This window comes from Sinohyriopsis cumingii, chromosome 13, assembly GCF_028554795.1.
Source record: "Sinohyriopsis cumingii isolate HCF-2022 chromosome 13, ASM2855479v2, whole genome shotgun sequence".
Taxonomy (NCBI): Eukaryota; Metazoa; Mollusca; class Bivalvia; order Unionida; family Unionidae; genus Sinohyriopsis; species Sinohyriopsis cumingii.
This window is the reverse complement of record NC_142973.1, coordinates 11943622-11962961: the sequence shown is the minus strand read 5'-3', so window position 1 is coordinate 11962961 and position 19340 is coordinate 11943622. Positions and strand designations below refer to the sequence as shown.

The 19340-nt window shown below is 36.0% G+C and overlaps 1 protein-coding gene across 1 annotated transcript in view; it reads left to right on the top strand.

Annotated features, from left to right (window-relative positions):
- LOC149784946 (importin-7-like) overlaps positions 1 to 19340 on the top strand; it is a 119976-nt gene that overhangs the window by 22217 nt on the left and 78419 nt on the right. The window contains exons 3-7 of the mRNA XM_089978593.1: positions 1512 to 1668; positions 5194 to 5352; positions 11933 to 12089; positions 14146 to 14235; positions 18890 to 18984. Of these exons, the coding sequence (XP_089834719.1) occupies positions 1512 to 1668; positions 5194 to 5352; positions 11933 to 12089; positions 14146 to 14235; positions 18890 to 18984 (658 nt within the window). The remainder of the gene's footprint in view (positions 1 to 1511; positions 1669 to 5193; positions 5353 to 11932; positions 12090 to 14145; positions 14236 to 18889; positions 18985 to 19340) is intronic.

The following is a 19340-nucleotide window of genomic DNA, read 5'->3' as shown; positions in this document are numbered from 1 at the left end:
TTAGCAGCATGCCTTCTAGCAGCAGTTTGTAGGCTGAACCCCAGAGCATCATAATAGCTGCCTGAGTGAGAACTTATTATTTACATGCTGTCTACATTTTCTGTATCAATTTTGTCCCATGCAAACTATGTAATTTAATGTAAAATAAAATTTTGAACACTTACCAATGTTTTGTGCCACTCATTTTCACCAACAAGTACAAATAATCCACAGGAATCAATGTTTATATTCACATATTTATAATTAAAAAAATATCTCGATGTTATGTGTTTAAAATGTATATTAGATTACTTTTCTCACCACTATTTTGCACACCAATGTGTCCACTATTTTACTGCAGATTTGGTAATTTTTTATGATACTGCCTGAAGCACGTAAAAAGAAATCTATCTCCCTTTCATTTTCTTCTAAAATAAATGCTGGCCCTGAAACTGCTGTAAAGTCATCCACATTTACTGGTCTCACGTGTTCCGACCAGATTTGATTGTCTCGTGTTTCAGATAAATCTGAAATGTCAGGTGTCGAAACAGGACTAATACTAATGTCCAATCCTTCATCTTGAATCTGGTTAAAATCAATATCATCACTTTCAAATCCTTCAAAACTTCATCAGAATCGTCGTCGGAATACATGAATGTTGACATTTTTTTTACTGTCACCATTGACCTCGTTTTCAATAGAATTTCCCACTTATATGCTGTAAAACTACTAACAGAATACGTTCATCATTTTATGTAAGGACTATTTTCATTGGCTAAATATTATAAAAGAGAACGGATGTTTGTAACTTCATCCAATACAAAGCTTTAATATGAAACGTGTAGATGCGTATCTGGGGTTTCCCAACCCTTGGCCGGAAACGCATGTATGAGCCAGCCGGGACAGAGAGAGTATTATTAGCAGCTTGTATATGCGTCTCTGGGGTTGCAAGGCTATTTTTATGGTCGCATATATGCGTTAGCAGAAGGTAAAGAGTTAACTAATTGTAATGTTCAATCCTATGTGCTGAATGTTACATACAGGTGGAAAAGGAGTATCACTGATATCCAACTGCAAATTGAATTCTTTGACTCTGTTTAATGCATATGCAAGGCTTCAATTTTTATTTCTGAACTGCACGTATCAAGCCAATATTTCGTGCATGCCAAATGCTCTTAATGTTGATCCATGTTCATTATTACTTGAATGGGAAATTTAGTTGTGAACAACATGACTAATGAGACACACAGGGGAAGTTAATTATGTACAAGAAGTCCTCTAAATATTTATCATCATATGGCATCATTCCTGTGAATATTTGTCATGGAGAAACTGTTGAAATTTAATACTCACTTGATGCAGTTTTATGACATTTACATGTTTTAAGTTATAGTGGATTATGTCCCATCAAAATTTCACATTGAATGTAGTGTACATGTCCCAGATTTAACCCATTGTGACCCCTGCATATTTATGTCCATCATTTCTACACATGCTTCTTTCACACTGTTTAAGTTTGGTTGTGATTGCAGGAGCAATCTACTTGAAGAATACAGTTACCCAGTTCTGGCATGATCGTGAGGCAGAGAATCCAGCAGATCCAGTTCCATTCAGCATACATGAGCAGGATCGCATGGCTATACGGAACAATATTGTGGAGGCCATAATCCATGCCCCAGATCCTGTCAGGTATTGTACAGCACCTGTTATGTTTGAATTTTTTTGGTTTTAATATGCTCTGGTGATGGTATCTTTAAGTATCACACACAGGTATAGTTAAATAAAACTAGACTGATTATATATGAACTTGATCTTTGGAAGCAAAATTACAGGGCTGTACCTATGATCTATTTAGTATATTAATTACCAGAAATTCATTTACTTCCATGACATTTAGTTTCTGTGTTCTAATGAAGAATTAAGATTTTCATTGGTACGAAAATTCATGTAATTGAGAAAATAAGTGCTTAACAAAACTCATTTTTTAAATATAATCATCAACTTCAAAACAAAAAATGCAAACAACTGGAACAGCAACTAGTGTATGTAAGCTAATATGGCATTTGATCCAGGGCAAGGCCTGTTGTTAACCAACTAATTTGGCTGGCTTCTATTACAAGGTAATGATCATGGGTAAATCTCTGCTGCACAGCACCTACAAGGTTTCCTTGTAAAGCCTTGTTCACTGGCTTGGATTTCTGGCCCCTGAAAGCCAAAAGTAATAAATTCCTTACTGTCAAGGACCTGTAAAATGTCATAAGCCTTTCAGTGGAAGATTTCTTTCTTTCTTTCTGCATCTTATAGTAACATACCAACAGTTTTTTTTTATGATGAATGATCCGTGAGACAAATTTGCACTTTGTGCTTCATATCAAGTCAGTTGTAGGGTAGACTTCTGATTCCTTCTTCCATTGAAACAATAACAGCTCAACTTTGCCAGGGCCTCAAATTTGGGGTTGTCATTGGACGCTGTCTGGTAGCAGAATGTCTGATACCACTTCAAGAATGCGTACATAGCACCCTCAAGTTGTGAAAGCCACCTTGTTCCACCCTTTTGTGTTGTTAGCATTGGGGTAATTTCCAGTATGCTGAAAGGTTTCTGTAATGCCTTTTATTGTGTGACTTCTGTAATATAGTAAGGTCATTGATTTATCATTTGACTGTTTTGATGCTGTCTTAGTTGCTCTATGCATACGAGCGAAAGGCGATGTGCAAGGCATTGTATGGCAACCAGATGGGGCAGTTTGTCATTTAGAAGTGTTGCTAAACCAGACTTTTGACCTAAAGGAATATAAGTGCAATTTTTTATTTAAAAAAATAAGCCAGTTTGCACCAAAACATTTTCATTCTATTAAGTTTGCATTATTTAATACATGCACTTAATGATTAACATTGATTTTAACCATTACAAATTGGTTAAAACACTATTTTATCGGGGCACCGAGTGATCTAAAGCACTCTCCGTTACAGATCATTGCCATCTCACCTCTGTCTGCATGTGTTCGAGTCTCCGATTCGGCCAATGTGGGTATGTGAGAAAGCTTGCCAGTAGCTTCTCGTGGGTCAGTGGTTCTTTCTGGGGTTTTCCCGGGTTCTTCCTCCACCATTAATACTGGCCGCCATGTATAGCCTATCATGTGCTGAAAATGGCGTTAAACACTACAACAACAACAATCTTTTTTATCTTCTGTTATGATTTGTGAATGGTTCTGATTTTGTCAAAGCACCTACATTTGGATAATGTTGTTACCAACATAATTCATGACTGGATGGTGTATCATACATTTGGATAATGTTGTTACCAACATAATTCATGACTGGATGGTGTATTAGAATATGTACTGCAGATAATCTCGATCAAGCACTGGTAGCTGGAAATGGACAACTTTTTGATAATTTAGTTTTACCTTGTCGCTTTACATGTTTTACCTTTATTTTATATACAGTAGAGCTCAAAAGATTTTTCGATTGGGGTGGGGGTGAAGAATGTGGAGAAACTACATCATCACTGCACACATCCACAGCTTCTTATGTAGATATAATTCTGCAAGCTATGCTTTCTTGTGGAATTGCATCCAAATACCATTGAAGAATGGAGGTGGTGTCGATAAACTTTGTGTGAATTACCGTTTATGAAACATTAGCAATTGAGTTTTTAGAGGGAAAGTGCATGCCTATTTGGGCACTGAATTGCACTGTTGTGCACATAAATTAACAAAAACTTTCTCTTTTTTCCACATAAAATGTTATCTAATCTCAACCGTATCAGTTAAGTGTAAGATGAAAATACCATGTACTGAACCATCTCATTCTTTTTGCAAATGGCTGCTGATAATACATTTGTACTCCTATTTTCGATATTTGCTTCCTTTATGCCAGAAACTTTAAATTATGCTGTACATTTGATGAAGAAGTTTCATGTGCAGACACAATTTTAAAAAAAATGCACAATTAAATAGACAAAACATAGTTTTCTTGACCTCCATGTTTGGCTCAAGCAGTTGCATCAATAGTAAAATCTTATTTTTGACCAATGTACTCTTAGTTACATGTATATTAACATATTATGTCAAAAAAAAGAAAAAACTAGTCAATGCTCAACACAGGGAGAAAGAGATTAGGTTATAAACAGCAGGTGATGGAAAAATACTTTATGGCCCTGTTTATCTAAAAGCATATATCATTATTTTTATGAACATGTTTGAGAAAAATTTCAAATTCAACTTCACATATAATACTTTAGAGTAATAGTGACTGAAAGGATTCAGGTTATGGTCTGAAGGATTGGAAGCATGTATCTGAACATAACGAATACAGAATGCAGTATAGCTTATAGCAACTGCAAATGTTGGAGGGGGAAAGGCTGAAAAAGACAATAAACAAAAAGAAGGCTTACATGAAAAGAAGATACAAAATGTAGAGAAGGAAATCAAATGCTCCCTCTCTCTTTGAGAATGAAGAATTGTTGAGGTATAAATCTGAAGTTCATGTACATTTGATAGCTGACCAATTCATATTGCCTGGGTCAGCTACCTTGATGTGTCCATGGTAATGGCACTTAGCTCCCTTTTCATTGGCATGATGTAGCCCATGTTTTAAATTTTTTGTTAAAAACCAACAAAAACCACAAAATAAACCCCGTTAAACCCTACACACATTCATGCACACATGCCTACTTGCTTCAGAACCAATGATGCGAGTTTGTACCATTTTATCACATTAAGAAATATTGACCTCATAGCAAAAAGAATAAATAAAGGATTTCATGATGCTTAAATGAAAGGAGACTAGCTAATGTGAATGCTTTTAGTGTCACAATATGTAAATACATGTAATACAGTGCCTTGTCCAGGATAGAGCAATCAGATGCTTTTATTGGCAATGATTTACAGATTTTGATAGCCTGGGATAATATATCTACCTTTACGTGCAGTTTTAATGCATGAGATGTAGTGCTATTGTTGTAACACGTGATCACTCATACCAATAACGAAAATAAAAAATGACTAAAGTTTTTCAATGTTGATCAACAGTTGTCAGACATATACTATGGGGTATGGGGATCTATTCATCGATAAGTGTCTATTATAGAAACTGCCCTGCCATATTAACTGAAAAGAACACTTTAATAAAATGCCACTGAGAGAGTGTATTACCTCTATATGTGAAAACAATGGAGAAATCACTGATATGTAAATGATATCACTGTTTCAGAGTTCAGCTGTGTGTTTGCATCAGTACCATGATCAAACATGATTACCCAGGCAGATGGTCAGATATACCAGAAAAGATTGCCATGTACATCCAGTCAGATAGTCACGGTACATGGATGGGAGCTTTGATGAGTCTCTATCAGATGGTCAAGGTTTTTGAGTAAGTTGTTGAGCATGTGTCTGTATGTGTGTTTAAAATGAAAATGTATTGACCATATATTTTAGAAAGTATTAAAGATTGTATACAAGAGAGCTTGAAATTTCATTTTATTTTAATTATAGTGACAAAGATATTAATTTTGATGGTATCTTTTTTAAAAAAGTTGTAAACATTGTGTGGAATTTTATTACTAAAATACGTATGTATATGACTGCCAAGAGAGGTAAATGTATTTGGCTAAAATATTACTATTATGAGAAGTTTTAGTTGTGTTAAATAAGGGTAAAAACATTTGAGGTCGTATTATCAGTATATAAAAATGTCTTTAAGCATTGAAATGTATCAACCAAAAAATTCCTCTACCCCATCTTCACAACAACAGCTTTCAAAAAAAATAAATCGTTGGGTTCAAATTACTTTTGTCATGTATTTTGATTGGATGCAATAGATGCGTAACTTCTGTTTTCTCAAGAAAAATTGCTATTTTCTCTCATGAAGGTATAATGGTGACCCAGGATATTATTTAACATGGTTTTTTCTGGATAGACACTGTCTTCAAACACTCCATTGAACAATGAGCAGAATGCACAGAAATCTTAAGTATTTTGCCAGCCCTCCCATGTATCTGGAATATTGTCCTATTTTTCAATTTGAGTAAGGAAATTTTTCCCTCAAATTGTCTTTACTAGGATCGACTCTTGTGGTTGGTTGGTGGTGTTTGCTAAATAAATTAATATTTATGAAACATCAGATCTTTGAAATCTTTGATTGCCTGAAAATGGAACAACTTCATTGATGTGAATTATAGCAGCATATCAACCATGTATTTGTACTTGTTAAATGTTGTTCAAGTTAACATGTTCCACAGCGATCATTATTTTTCTTAAACATTGGTTAAATATTATCTCTCAAGCTTGTACCCATATATTTAAATGGTAGTAATACATTACCTGTTACTGGTTTGACTACTTATAGACCCAAAAGAGCATATGGGGTGTCCATTGTCGGATGTTAGTTTGTTATCACAAGTTTGTTATGGATATTTCTTCAGGGGTTTTGTCAGGAATTGTTGATGATTTGTGGATCAATTACACTTTAAAGGACAGATAATGGGTTTGTTTCTGAGTGCATCCCCTCTCATCTCCCAACATAGTCTGCCATCTGTCACCAGTTAAAAGTGGCTCAGGGGAAGAGGGAAACGAGAAACTTCTGCAGAAGGGCTCAGTCAAGATGGTGGAAAACAGTTCCAGTCCCTTATAATGGGTCTTCTGGCGTGCCTTTACATATTTATCTAGGGAAGTCTAATCTTAGCTGTGGACTTCATTTCTCTGAGATCTTGCTTGCAAGTGCTCCAGATACTGTGGTCAAGTCTAGAATTCTGGATGAAGCCTTAAATTTGAAAATTGCTTTTCCAGGCCTTGAAAAGTTCTGGAAAAATTTAAAAAGGATTTTAAAAAAAGTCTGGAAAAAGTCTTAAATTTTCATTGTTCCTTTTCACACGATGTCATTAGCACTCTTTCCCTTCACAAAGTTTAATTGTCACATTGGGTCATGGACAAGACATTCTGTCATAGTTCGAACCATGTATCGAGGAAGTTTTATAAATGCATGTTAAAAATATGGGCTACCTAGACAATCCCAAAGGCCAGATCCTAGTGCAGTTCATATTAGATGATTCAGTATGGCAAATAGGTCTACTGGCTGATGATGGTAGTTGTTTTAAAGCTGTGAACTACATCAAATTATTGGAGCTTGAAAAGTGTTAAAAGTGAGAATTTTAGCTGATGAAGCTTTACTGAAATTGAGCTTTGAATTGAGTGGGTCACACATGTAATAAGAACCGGAACTGACGTCATTTTGAAAGCTTGAAAATATGTTACACTGCAGATATATGTCAATTTTTTAACCAAAATCGGCACAGCATATAACAAGTTCATAACTTTTCAAACACTAGATATGTAATTTTAATTGGTCTGATGATAGCATAAGAGGTGTAAATTTCTGGACTATTATTCATTTGGCAATTGTTAGCAAATATCTCTGGACTTATAAGCACGGATTAACTCCTTCTTATTCTTGAGGAGTGTTTTAATGTCTTGCCTGGATATTTTATTTACTTCTCGGCTTACGGGTAAAGAACAAGTGCAATTTAAACAATGTATAGTAATGCGGATTTATATTCTTTGATTTACATGGATTATATTTATTTTTTTCGGAGTCAATCAATGCAAGGTGAATTCTAATGTACAGTCGGGGACGATTTACCGCCAGATTGTCTTTGATATGAATAACATACCAATATATGTTTGCACTGTCTTCTGAATTCACTTCAAGAAATGTAGGGATATCACAAATTTATTTAGTGTATTATAGAAAGTGTTTATATTTTAACCTGTTTGCAAATTCCCAAGGTTCGGAAATTGTGATTTTAATTTTTAATCAGCTTTTGGCATAATATTTTAAGGTTTATGAGTGGAAAAAGGAAACAAAAACATAAATGAGTAATAATGAGGAGGGTACATCCCAAAAAGGTAACAGTTAACTCCTTAAAAATACATCATTCAAAATACCTTGAGCATAGCTACATATAGCCTTTGAAGTGTTCAGATCAATTTACTAAATAATCTAAAAATGAAATTATGAAGTAAATAAATTTATGTGATCAAAATACCACTATCAGAACAAGGGATTTAAAAAAGTGAAATGTAAGTAGAGCTTATGTTAAAAATCTTATTTTGGAGCTAAAGTATCGCAGTGACATTATCCATGAGCATTGAAAAAATGTACATAATAAACATAAGGAACAATTTCAACACTTGTTCTGGTGGGCTAAACTAGCTATGTATATGCCCATCAGCATGGGCGTCTCAGCATAGTACAGTATTCATACGCTGGTGAGGAACAGAGTAAGCTCAGAAAAATCATTAATTAATGCATATACAACTAGAGGTAACATCTTTAAAAAGTTCTTGATTTCATTAGGACTCTTAACAGTGTGTAGCTGGGAGAAGGATAGATATTGTATTGCTAGGTATATAGTGAACTATGGCCATTTACCCCTCTCCCTCCTTTTTGTTCTACCACCCCTTCATATTCATAACAAGTGGGTGAGTGGGTAAAAAAAAACCTTAGATAAAATTCTGGCAGCATCTCTGAATCGAAAGAATTGGAGTTGCAGCTGGAGAAGAAAGTATAGAAGCTAAATGGCAATGGTTAACATCTGGGTTACAATGATTTTCTTTTTAAATATCATTTCCCTTTCATATTATTTATCTATTTCTATATTGGTTTTGTATTTGTTTCTTGTATTTAAATTAGTAACTGAAGCAAAACGCTTGAAACCATGAGTAGCCCCTGAAAACTGGTCATTGAAAAGTCATTAATTTCAGCTCTCCTGATCTGTATTAACCCAGTTTCATGGATTATTTCATTAAGTTTTGAGTTGTGCTAGTGGGTATTCATTTTAAGTTCATTGGATTTTATTTGATTTGACATTCTTGGACTGATCTTTTTGTGTGCCTCTGTGGACCTGATATTTAAAGAATGCTAGGACATTGTGTTTATAACCCTTGTGGGAAGAAGTTGAAAACTTCAAAGCCTGGATAGGGCCTTCCAAACTTGAGGGGAATGAGTGGTTGGTGGTCTAAAGCACTATTCGTTATGGATCACTGCCATCTCACCTGTTTGTGTGGGTTCAAGTCTAGGATTCAGCCAATGTGGGTATGTGAGAAAGCTTGCCAGTAGCTTCTCGTGGGTCGGTGGTTCTTCCCGGTGTTTTCCCGGATTCGTCCTACACCATTAATACTGGTCGCCATGCATAGACTATCATGTGCTGAAAAATGGCGTTAAACCCCACAATAACAACAACAACCAAACTTAAGAGTAAGGCAAACAAACTGAAGACCCCAGAACAACTCACTATTAGCTTGGGATCAGATTTAGCTGTAACCAGCACCTGACCAGAGTCCCAAATCAAGCGCCTCACTTTTTTTTGTGCAGTGAAGTATCAGAATTTGGATGGGATGCTCACCTGGCACCAGAGGGGTAGTTTCTCAGGGATTTTTGCCTGGGAAAAGGCCACCCTAGATATAAAAATGCAAGTAGTCTTGGTAGCCTTGCAGGGTTGTGTCAGTCTTGTGTAACATTGCGTTACATTTGCCATAGACTTCACATCAGTGGCAGCATATCGCTGGAGTTAGGGAAGTATACAAGCTCCTCTTTATGTGCAAGTCTGGAACCTCCTCTAATGACAGCTTAAGAAGAGATTTACTTTCAATCTGGCATATTCTGGGCATAAGAAATATCTTGACAGACAGCGTGTCCAGGCAGGGTCATGTGGTCATTATGGAATCAATCCACAAGTATCAGTTTTCGAGTAAGTTTGCAAACTGCATTGTCCAGGCTTAGGTGTATTCTTCTTACATGGTTTATGATGCAAAGTAGAGAATTTTCCATAATTGGTTAAATAGGAAATGCATTGATCCAAGCTGCCTCCTATTAAAAGCAATTGCATACTTTTGTCCCTATTAAGAGCTATAAGGTGCTTCTTGGCCATGTTTCCTAGCTGGATTGTCTTCACTCTCCAAAGAGCTCAATCCCTCACTGACAAGAACCTTTCTTTCATGATAACAAAAACCTATCAGGTTAGGACTATTATTTCATCTTTGGCCAAGCTGAATCACTCCTGACTGGATGATGTTATGAGAGCAGCCTTCTACCAGTCTAACACTTTCTTCTCTTCCTTTTAACTTTGATCTTTGGCATTCCTTTTAACTTTGATCTTTGGCATACCACAGTGAAAGCAATTGTTCATTTGGTTCTTTGATGATGACAGTGTGTGATCCATTATTCTACCAGTCTGCATTAGTGAACACTTTTGACATAGGGCAAGTGCAGTTGCTTTCTATACCAGTTTTGTTGAGGCATTAGTCTCCTAAATGGTAAATACAGCAATGCAGTAGTATGTATTACTGCTAAAAACTTTAGTTTGGGGTGGGGTAGGGTTTGTAAAGCTGGCTTGAATTATATAATACTTATCTACTACTATTGCGAGGATAAATAATAGCTGTGTCTGAAAGACTGGACAAGATTTTGAAAGCTATGCATGTTCTGCATAAACAGTTTGTGGTTCAGGTTTAGTAGTTTTGTTTTTCTTTTTAGTAAGATGTGAAAGGGTACCCAGGTATTTCAGGTACCTGTCCATTGATAATAACCTGTTCAATAAAATGGGCACTAACTGCCATTTATAAAACAAAAACACAACAACAAAAAACAAAACGTGTTTCAAAGTTCAGAACAGAGATATCAGGAGTGGGCAAGACACAGAATAACAATTACAGTTTGAGGCTTGCATCATGGGACTAATGGCTGATGTGCATTTACCCATCATTCATCCTCCCAATTTCTTTAATTTCTATTTATAGTAATTGTATATGAAACATTTCCAAGAAAACGGACTGGTTTCTCCAATTAGAAACCATGTGACATGCTTTCATTAAATTTTGATACACACATGAATGTAGTGGACCAGTCTGAACTGAAAAAAAATTAGTGCCAGATGTTAAAAGAAATGGGTTTTATTGATGTGACTCATAGGTGTTATAAGGGGGCCCCGAGTGGTCTAAAGTGCTGTCCGTCACGGATCACTGCAGTCTCACCGCCGTCTGCGTGGGTTCGAGTCCCGGGCTCGGCCAATGTTAATATGTGAGAAAGCTTGCTGGTAACTTCTCGTGGGTTGGTGGTTCTTTGGGGGAGGGGTTCCCGGGTTCTTCCTCCACCATTAATACTGGCCGCCATGTATAGCCTATCTTGTGCTGAAAATGGCATTAAACCCTATAACAACAACAACAACATGGATGTTATATGGCTGAACAATGGAGGAGACAGATTTTGTTACACTTTAAAACTTGTTGCATCCGGAAAAGAATAAATCAGTAAAATTTGAAATAAGAATTTGACATTGATGTAATGCAGCTTTCATCATTTGTGGCTTTCACTACCATCTGCGAAAGTGAGACATCAGGATAATGTGACTGGGTGGGACATGATGCCACATGTCTGCGGCATGATGCCCCAATTCTAGACATAACTATAAACTTGCACACTGCAGACATCATAGAGATATGACTGAAAAACTTAAAGCTATGTTAAAAATCCAAGTCACACACACACACACAAACACACACAAAGTGAGTGTTATGCATAAATAATTTGTCCTTTTGTTTTGTGTCTATACTCTCATACTATTAATCCACATGGATTGAGTTGATTTGTGACAAGAATTTTAACTGCAAATCCAGGTAAGTAGCAAAATACATTTTTGTTTTTCATACAATTTGCTTTAATTATGGCAAGTAATAAACAGATTACTCTTTTTATGATCAGTTTGTGCTCTTATGCCACTTATATTATTAATAATTATACCTCTCATTGGGGTTGACATGTATGAACCTACCACAAAGCAGTTCAGGTTCACATTTAATACAATTTCCCTTTGATCAGATACCCAGGTAACAGATCGTTAGGATTGCAATGTATCTGGTAGAAATTTTTTTAAAAATTTGACATCTCTACTTTTCAGATACAAACGCCCAGATGAGCGCAAGGTTCTTGACGATGCTATGCGGCACATGTTGCCTCTGATATACCAGCGCTGTATACAACTGCTTCCTGATCCCTCAGAAGCCTCTCAACTTCTTCAGAAACAGATCCTAAAAATCTACTATGCATTTATACAGGTACATTGCTGTATATTTATATGTATGCAGGCTGGGTTGAGAAAAGGGGGTAAGGTGTTGCAAGCAATTCCTTGTTGCACATTGCCAGATTTTGAGAATGCATTTCGAAGATAGTTAAGTCCACATTTTCTTGGGATAGAGCTATCCTTATCTGTGTGAATTCTGTAGTATATGAAAGATCGTGAAAGTCATTTTGATAAATTTGCATCAGAATTTAAAACTTTTTTGAGGAACTGATAAGGTTTTTAAAGATGAACTTACTGCTCATTCAGTACTTTTTTTGTTACAGTATTTAACTTTATTATTGAGAGATGAGAGCTGTTGATAGGTAGGAATTTGTGAGATGGACTATTGTCTGTTATTCATGCATTACTACAAGTTTGTTATTGCCACTACTCATTAACTATTTGCAAGATTGCTGAAACTCTGCAACACAGTACTGCAATGGTCTAGTTGATTCAGCCTGAATTTGCGACATTTATAAATGCCAGAGGGAAACATGATGTAATTCTATCAAAATTCTGTTTACTTAATTTCTTTTAGAAATGAACCTTCCTTGGTTTCTAGTGTTGCTGGCGATTTATTTAGCACACATTTTCCCCACAGTAAAATCACAAATTATTACTCATGTGCTTGGAAGAAAACAGTTCATTAAAAAAAAAAATTGCACAGAATTCATATCATCAATGAAAGATGGTACATTTGAATCAATAATGATTGAAGAACAGGGCGTGGAAAAAGCTCTTATAAACAGCTTGTATCTGAATGTGCATTGCATTCTTGCACCTTCTGTGTGGGCACCCAATTGGAACAGGGTGCCCATTCAGAAGGTGCAAGAGTGCAACACGTGCATCTTTGACCTTAAATAATTAAGGAAGTTACTTTACTGATGGTTGTAGATGTTGTAAATAGGTACATATGCATTAAAGTTTTAAAAATCTGTATTTGTTCCTAAAAATAAGTATTTTTGTCATAAGCAGTCAGTATTTTTGTGCTTGGGGTGGGTGGTGTGGCAGCATAAGATTCCACCAGAAGACTTTTCATGATGACTAGTGATTGTTTCATCTGAAATGAGAATGGTACTGATCTGACATCCAGTATTACCTCCACTGCAGCCATCTTGACAGTCTTGTTATTGCTAAACTTCCTAATCACGATGGGTTTTCAACAGAAGACATTTTGTGGTATATGGTTGCTTCTAAATGAAAACTATGTGAACCAGCCATGTAATACATATCAAATAATGTAGACTTTCTACCTGCTTTTAAAAAAAAGTGGAATAAAGCTAATTTTATGACCTGTTCTTTCTTAGCTAAGAATCACTACTTACTGAATCGGAGTTTGTGTCCAGATTTGAGGTTTTTGGGCCTTAGTTCTATAGCAGACTGGTCTGAACTGCATATAAAAAGATGAATCTTTTAAAAATAATTTGATAAATTTGAGATTTGACGTAAAAATGGGCCAGGACACAAAAATCATGGGTCCAATACTCCCCCACCTTCTAATTCCATGGGCAAAATAGCAAGTTGAAAACATAATTTATACACTTGAGCATCCAGCTAAACTAATCTCTTTGAAACTGTGTTTTTTTGAAGTAGCTCCTACCCCATTTTCTTGCAGAATTGAAAATGATCTCGGGGAGCAACAAGCTGAGAGCATTGAAGTCATTTTTGACAGAACTGTTTATATCTTGAGAAAGATGGAAGCTTTGTTTAGAAATGATTGATTTGCTGCTATTTGTCTTGTTTCAGAGCTAAATCACAAATTGTTGAGAAGTTTGTGTTTCATTAATAGTCTTTAAGAACCCCCCACAAAATTCAAATCGCAGTCCTAATTACAGGATTGTAATTTAGCTTGTTTGCTTGTACATGCATGTAAAATGATGGCAGCATTTTATTTGATTCGGATCTCTGCATTTATGCTAAATATTAGCACTGAATAACTTAACTAATCAGCCTAATTACAGCAGAAAGGATTAAACCTGTTTGTTAGAAAATGCACAGAAGTAAATGTTGATATAGTCTGTAATTCATACACCATTGAAAAATTGTTTCAGAATTTTCTTCCTCTTGACACAATAACGAAGGAGATGTTCACACAGTGGATGGAGCTTATTAGGCGGATTGTAGATAGACCTGTACCAGAGGTAATCCACTTCACTTTCTTTGGCTATCAGACAGATGTACGTTGAATACAAATATGGAATTGCTGGCATCTTTTCATCAAGCAGATTATTATCATAAATGTGACAAAATCAATTAAACTATAAAAGCTGTACTGGTGTTGGCAAGGTAATTAAGTAACAGCTGTTCCTCAGCACACTCGGGATTCTGTTCATGATCTAAAAGGACCAACACAGTCTGGGAATGGAAGCAAAGGTTTTTAATCAGTGCAAGAACAGATAAAAATCTACTTGATTTATAAGTGAACTTCCAAGGATGAATTCTGGAAGTATCAAGACAGCTATATGTTTTTAAATAATAATGAATAACCTTATAACGCATATTTCTTTCCATTAAGCACCATAATATCAATGTCTTTATTATTGGAGCACAAGAAAAGGTTCAGTAGTGTTTTTAAAAAAAATAATACTACTGGTCATAGACCAGAAGAGCTTATGAATTTGTCTCTGTCCATTAGCAATCCTTCTGCGTAGCTGCCAAGTACCCTTTTTCCCCCATATTTTGGACGAATATGGGTGTATGTTTTGTATGTTAAAATTTGTTTTTGTAAAAGAAAATTGAATTAAAAATGTCCTTGTAGTTTTCTGTTAGAAAGGGCACCTGGTTCCAATCTTAGAGTAAATGTATTGCATGGATATAGGGATATAGAGTTCTAAAATGTGATTGGTTCATTCAGAATTGAGACAATCACGCCACAGTAATGGATTGCACAAAGCATGTGCCACTGTCACAGTATCTCATCTTCATCATGTCAGAAAGGAAGGCAGTAGATTTAGAATTTTCTCCAGCAAAGTAAAGAAAACTGAACTGAAAGGGCAATTATGCCATCATATTTAAATCTGAAACCATCTAGTAAAGGAGAAAACTTTGCATTTTGCAAATTGTATAATTGTAATTTCGCTGTTGAGCATGGAGATGCACATGACATAAAAGAGCATGAAAAAGCTAATGAATATCAGCTTGTGGCTTCATCAACATCGTAACTTTAACTTTGTCTTTTTCTTAACACTTCTGTTGACATTATTTATGCTGTGAAGGTTGACTACACTGAGATGGACAATGGCTGAAAACTATTCTCATCAATGCTGCAGTAAAGACGGATTAAGCTACGAGTACTATTTTTACAAACATTTACTATGTTGGCAAAGAGAACAATAGACCAGTTACAAACATTTGAATGAACTGAACCAGTTCATTGGAAATATTGTGTCAAAACTGTCGCAAGATCACAATTCTGTGACCGAGTTCCTTCTGTGATATTAGATATGTGAGAGGATAATACGATAACAGATGTGAAGGGAGTCGAGCTATTTGGATTGTGCTGGATAATTATACTGATTTTTCAACAGTTGATTCTCTACATATCATATATGAAGGATCATGAACTGTAGATTTATTTCAGGAAACTAACCAATCTATCTGCAGCCAGTGCATCCAGTATAACTAAATAATTGCTTGTTAAAATTTATATAGGATTTCCTGCAAAAAAATGTATGGCAAGGAATCTGATGATGGTCTGTTACGATTCGGAAGATTGGTGATAGTAACATATTTTCTTGATCACTTGAAATGCATTGTGTGGCTTACCATCTTGCACTTGCTTGCATGGATAATGCAAATGATATCTTATCTTCTGTGAAAATATGCTGAATCGCTTGTGCATATATTAAAATTTTTTAAATATTCATGTTACATCTTATGGATGACTGCAGTTGACATCATGCTGTGCTGTTTGTTCTTGCTGTCACATGTCTGATGTTGAGACTCATTTGGATATCATAGCCAGCTCATTATACAGCACCCCAATGCACAAATCATTTTTTGACTCCCTTCATTAGCGACATTTTTAGATGAATTGAAATGTTAAGCAATTTTAGTTCACAATTGATGCATTTTTGCAGTCAATCCAAACCCTGAGACAGAGAAACTAAGACAGGGTCCCACATCTAAATTCCTACTTCAGAACGTGAAAATGACATGTTCATTGGATTTAACTTCAAAAGAAATGTGCATCATGAATAGTTGAAGCCGAAAGCAGTGGAATGTGCCAGTATTGAGGGATGTTTTCCAATTATCCACACAGTGCATTGAAGAAATGAAGATATGGAAAGAATCAAATAGAAACATTGATTAATTGCTATGGAGAAAAGAAAGAGGACACTGGAAATGAGCCACCAGTTAATGTGGATGCTGTTGGGCATGAGTGTGCAATTTGTAAAACACATTGTGCATAAAAACTAATTAATGGTAGATAAAGATTTACTGCAGCACTTGGGGGCCCTGCGTGGTCTAAAGCGCTCACCATTCTGGATCACTGCCATCTCACCTATGTCTGCGTGGGTTCAAGTCTCAGGCTGGGCTAACGTGGTACATGAGAAAGCCTGCCAGTAGCTCCTTATGGGTCGGTGGTTCTTCTCTGGGTTTTCTAGGGTTCTTCCTCCACCAGTTATACTGGCCACCATGTACAGTCTATCACATGCTGAAAAATGGTGTTAAAGCCTATTACAACAACAACAACTGCAGCACTTCTATTGGGCTCCTCTGCGTGTGCAGTTTAACAGCAGTAATACATAATGCAGTAGTAGTATTAGGTAACTGCCATTAAAATGTAGTTATTTTGGGGTAAAAACTAAGTTTATTATGTAATATATACCTGCTATTACAGCAATGATTCCCTTCTCCCTCTGATGCCCTAAAGTGTTGATCCAAGTTAAAAGACAATGTTCTGTGTGTTGGCTTTGACTAAGAAATTGGACTGAGATCATGATTTTGTTTTTGTCTTTTCAATTCTGGGCCTCCAATAACTAATTGGACAAGGGAATATTTAGCTTTGGAGATTTGGCCATAAATTATGGGAAAAGGAAAAGGAAAGGAAAAGCAGTATAACAGTAACACATAATTAAAATGGTTTTCTTCCACCCAACAACACAGTTGACAAATGTGACCAAGCTTTTGCAGATGGGATGTCACTTGTTGAAGTGTTGAGTATGAGTGTGAGCATTTGTATGCCCAAACCAGATAAATTCAAGACTTGCTTTTCTTAATCACTAGTGGTTTTCCAGGGTTTTATCTCCACCATATATACTGGCCTCCGTGTATAGCCGTGTTGAAGATGGCACTAATCCCACCACAAGTGACATTAAAACCTACAAAACAAAGCAACAAATATCTATTGAAGGGCATGGTGTTTTACCCACGTTCTTCTGTCCATTCTGTCATGTCCCATCCCATTTCACATTTCAATTCTGCTTATTAACTTTTGAAACACTTTGTTGATTTAAATAAAATTTGGTACAAGGCCTTACATGAAAAAGACCTTGGTCAAGTTCACTTTTCACCATTTTCCAGAACAATGTATGGAGTTGTCGCCTCTGGTTTGATTTGAATCCATGTCCATGGTATATAGATACATTTCTACATTAAGGGAATAGATGTGCAAGTTTAGGAAGTGGAGTCGTTCATGTGCTTTGTTACATGTAGTCCAGTCACAGTAGTGCTTGAGAAGACATACTGTTGTATTTTCCAAGCTTCTGAATGATCATATTGCTTGCGCCAAGGCAGATTATGAACTTCATGGCGTTTTCAAATTTGTAAATGGATGGTCGTATTGACTTACTGTTTTCACTTAAAGACATCGTTTCATGTCTAGTTGGTCCTAATGAAAATGGCACAGATTTGAGATCCAAATCTTCTCCTTAACAGATGATATGAACATGAGGTTTTCACCTTAAGACATCTTTTGATATCTGGTTGGTCCTGAATAAAAATGAAACAGATTTAAATCCAAAATGGTTGCCATTGTAATAATTGATGTTCCTCCTGAATGGATGATTGTATCAACATGAGGTTTTTATTACAATGTTGTATGATGTTTTATTGGTCCTAAATGTTGCCCTGCAGACTTCCAGTAAGACTGTTTACAGTCTCTAGTTGGTCCTTAATGAGAATGGTGCATATCAGACCTCTAATGCCTGTGGCGACAATCTCTGAAGTCTTCTTGTCACTGTTACAGAATTGATAGTGAGATAGGATATTCACTAAAAGACTTGTGCGATGTAGGTGGTTCTAAATGAAAATGGGACCAGTCAGATGTTAATTATGCCAACCTTGTTAGCCCTCTTGAAAATTGTACAGCTACTTATTCAGATCAGATGGTCTCGTAGACATTTCTTTTAATATGTAGTTAGGCCAGCAAAAGAAAATGGTCTGGTCAGTGTAGCCATCTTGAATTTTTGTTTTGAATGCTACTTCTAAACAGCTGGAAGTAAATGTGAAAATAGTCACTCAGATAGTCAATATAGACACTGACAGCCATCTTAGATCTTATCAGTACTCCTGAGGAATGAATGATTATATTAATATTGTGTTTTCACTAAAATATTTCTGATGCTATCTGGTTGGTCCTAAATGAAAATGTTGCCAGGCTTACATCCAGATCTTGAAAATCTTGTTATTGTTTTTCCTCTTCAATAGCTGGTAATATATACATGGGCTTTCACTTAAATATTTCATTTCTTTTTGGTCCAAAATGAACAGCAGACCAATATAGTATCCACTATGGCCACTTCTTTATATAAACATTACTATTTACAAGTTTTCATTTCTTTTTCTTTTTAGCAAACTAACCAAATAGATGAGGATGAGCGGCCAGAGTTGGCATGGTGGAAAGTCAAGAAATGGGCTGTTCATTTATTAGCTCGCACATTTGAAAGGTAAATACTTTCAGATTTGGGATTAGTTTGTAGGGGGTGGAGTGATTGCATCTGGCATCTTAAATAAGGCTAGTAAACAATTCAATTACAATAAAACAAATTTAAATTTTCAGACTTGTTGAATATGACATATGACTACAGTGATCGACTGTTCAGGTGGCATAAGTTTTTAGAGTGTCCGTCACTGATACAGGAGGACGCAGGTTTGAACCCTGGGCTGAGTCATACCAAAGACTTACGAAAATGGTACTAACAGCTGGTTAGTGTTAGGGCTGGTCGACCTGGTGTCAGGATAATGTGACTGGGTGGGACATGATGCCACATGTCTATGGCATGATGCCTCAGTGCTAGACATG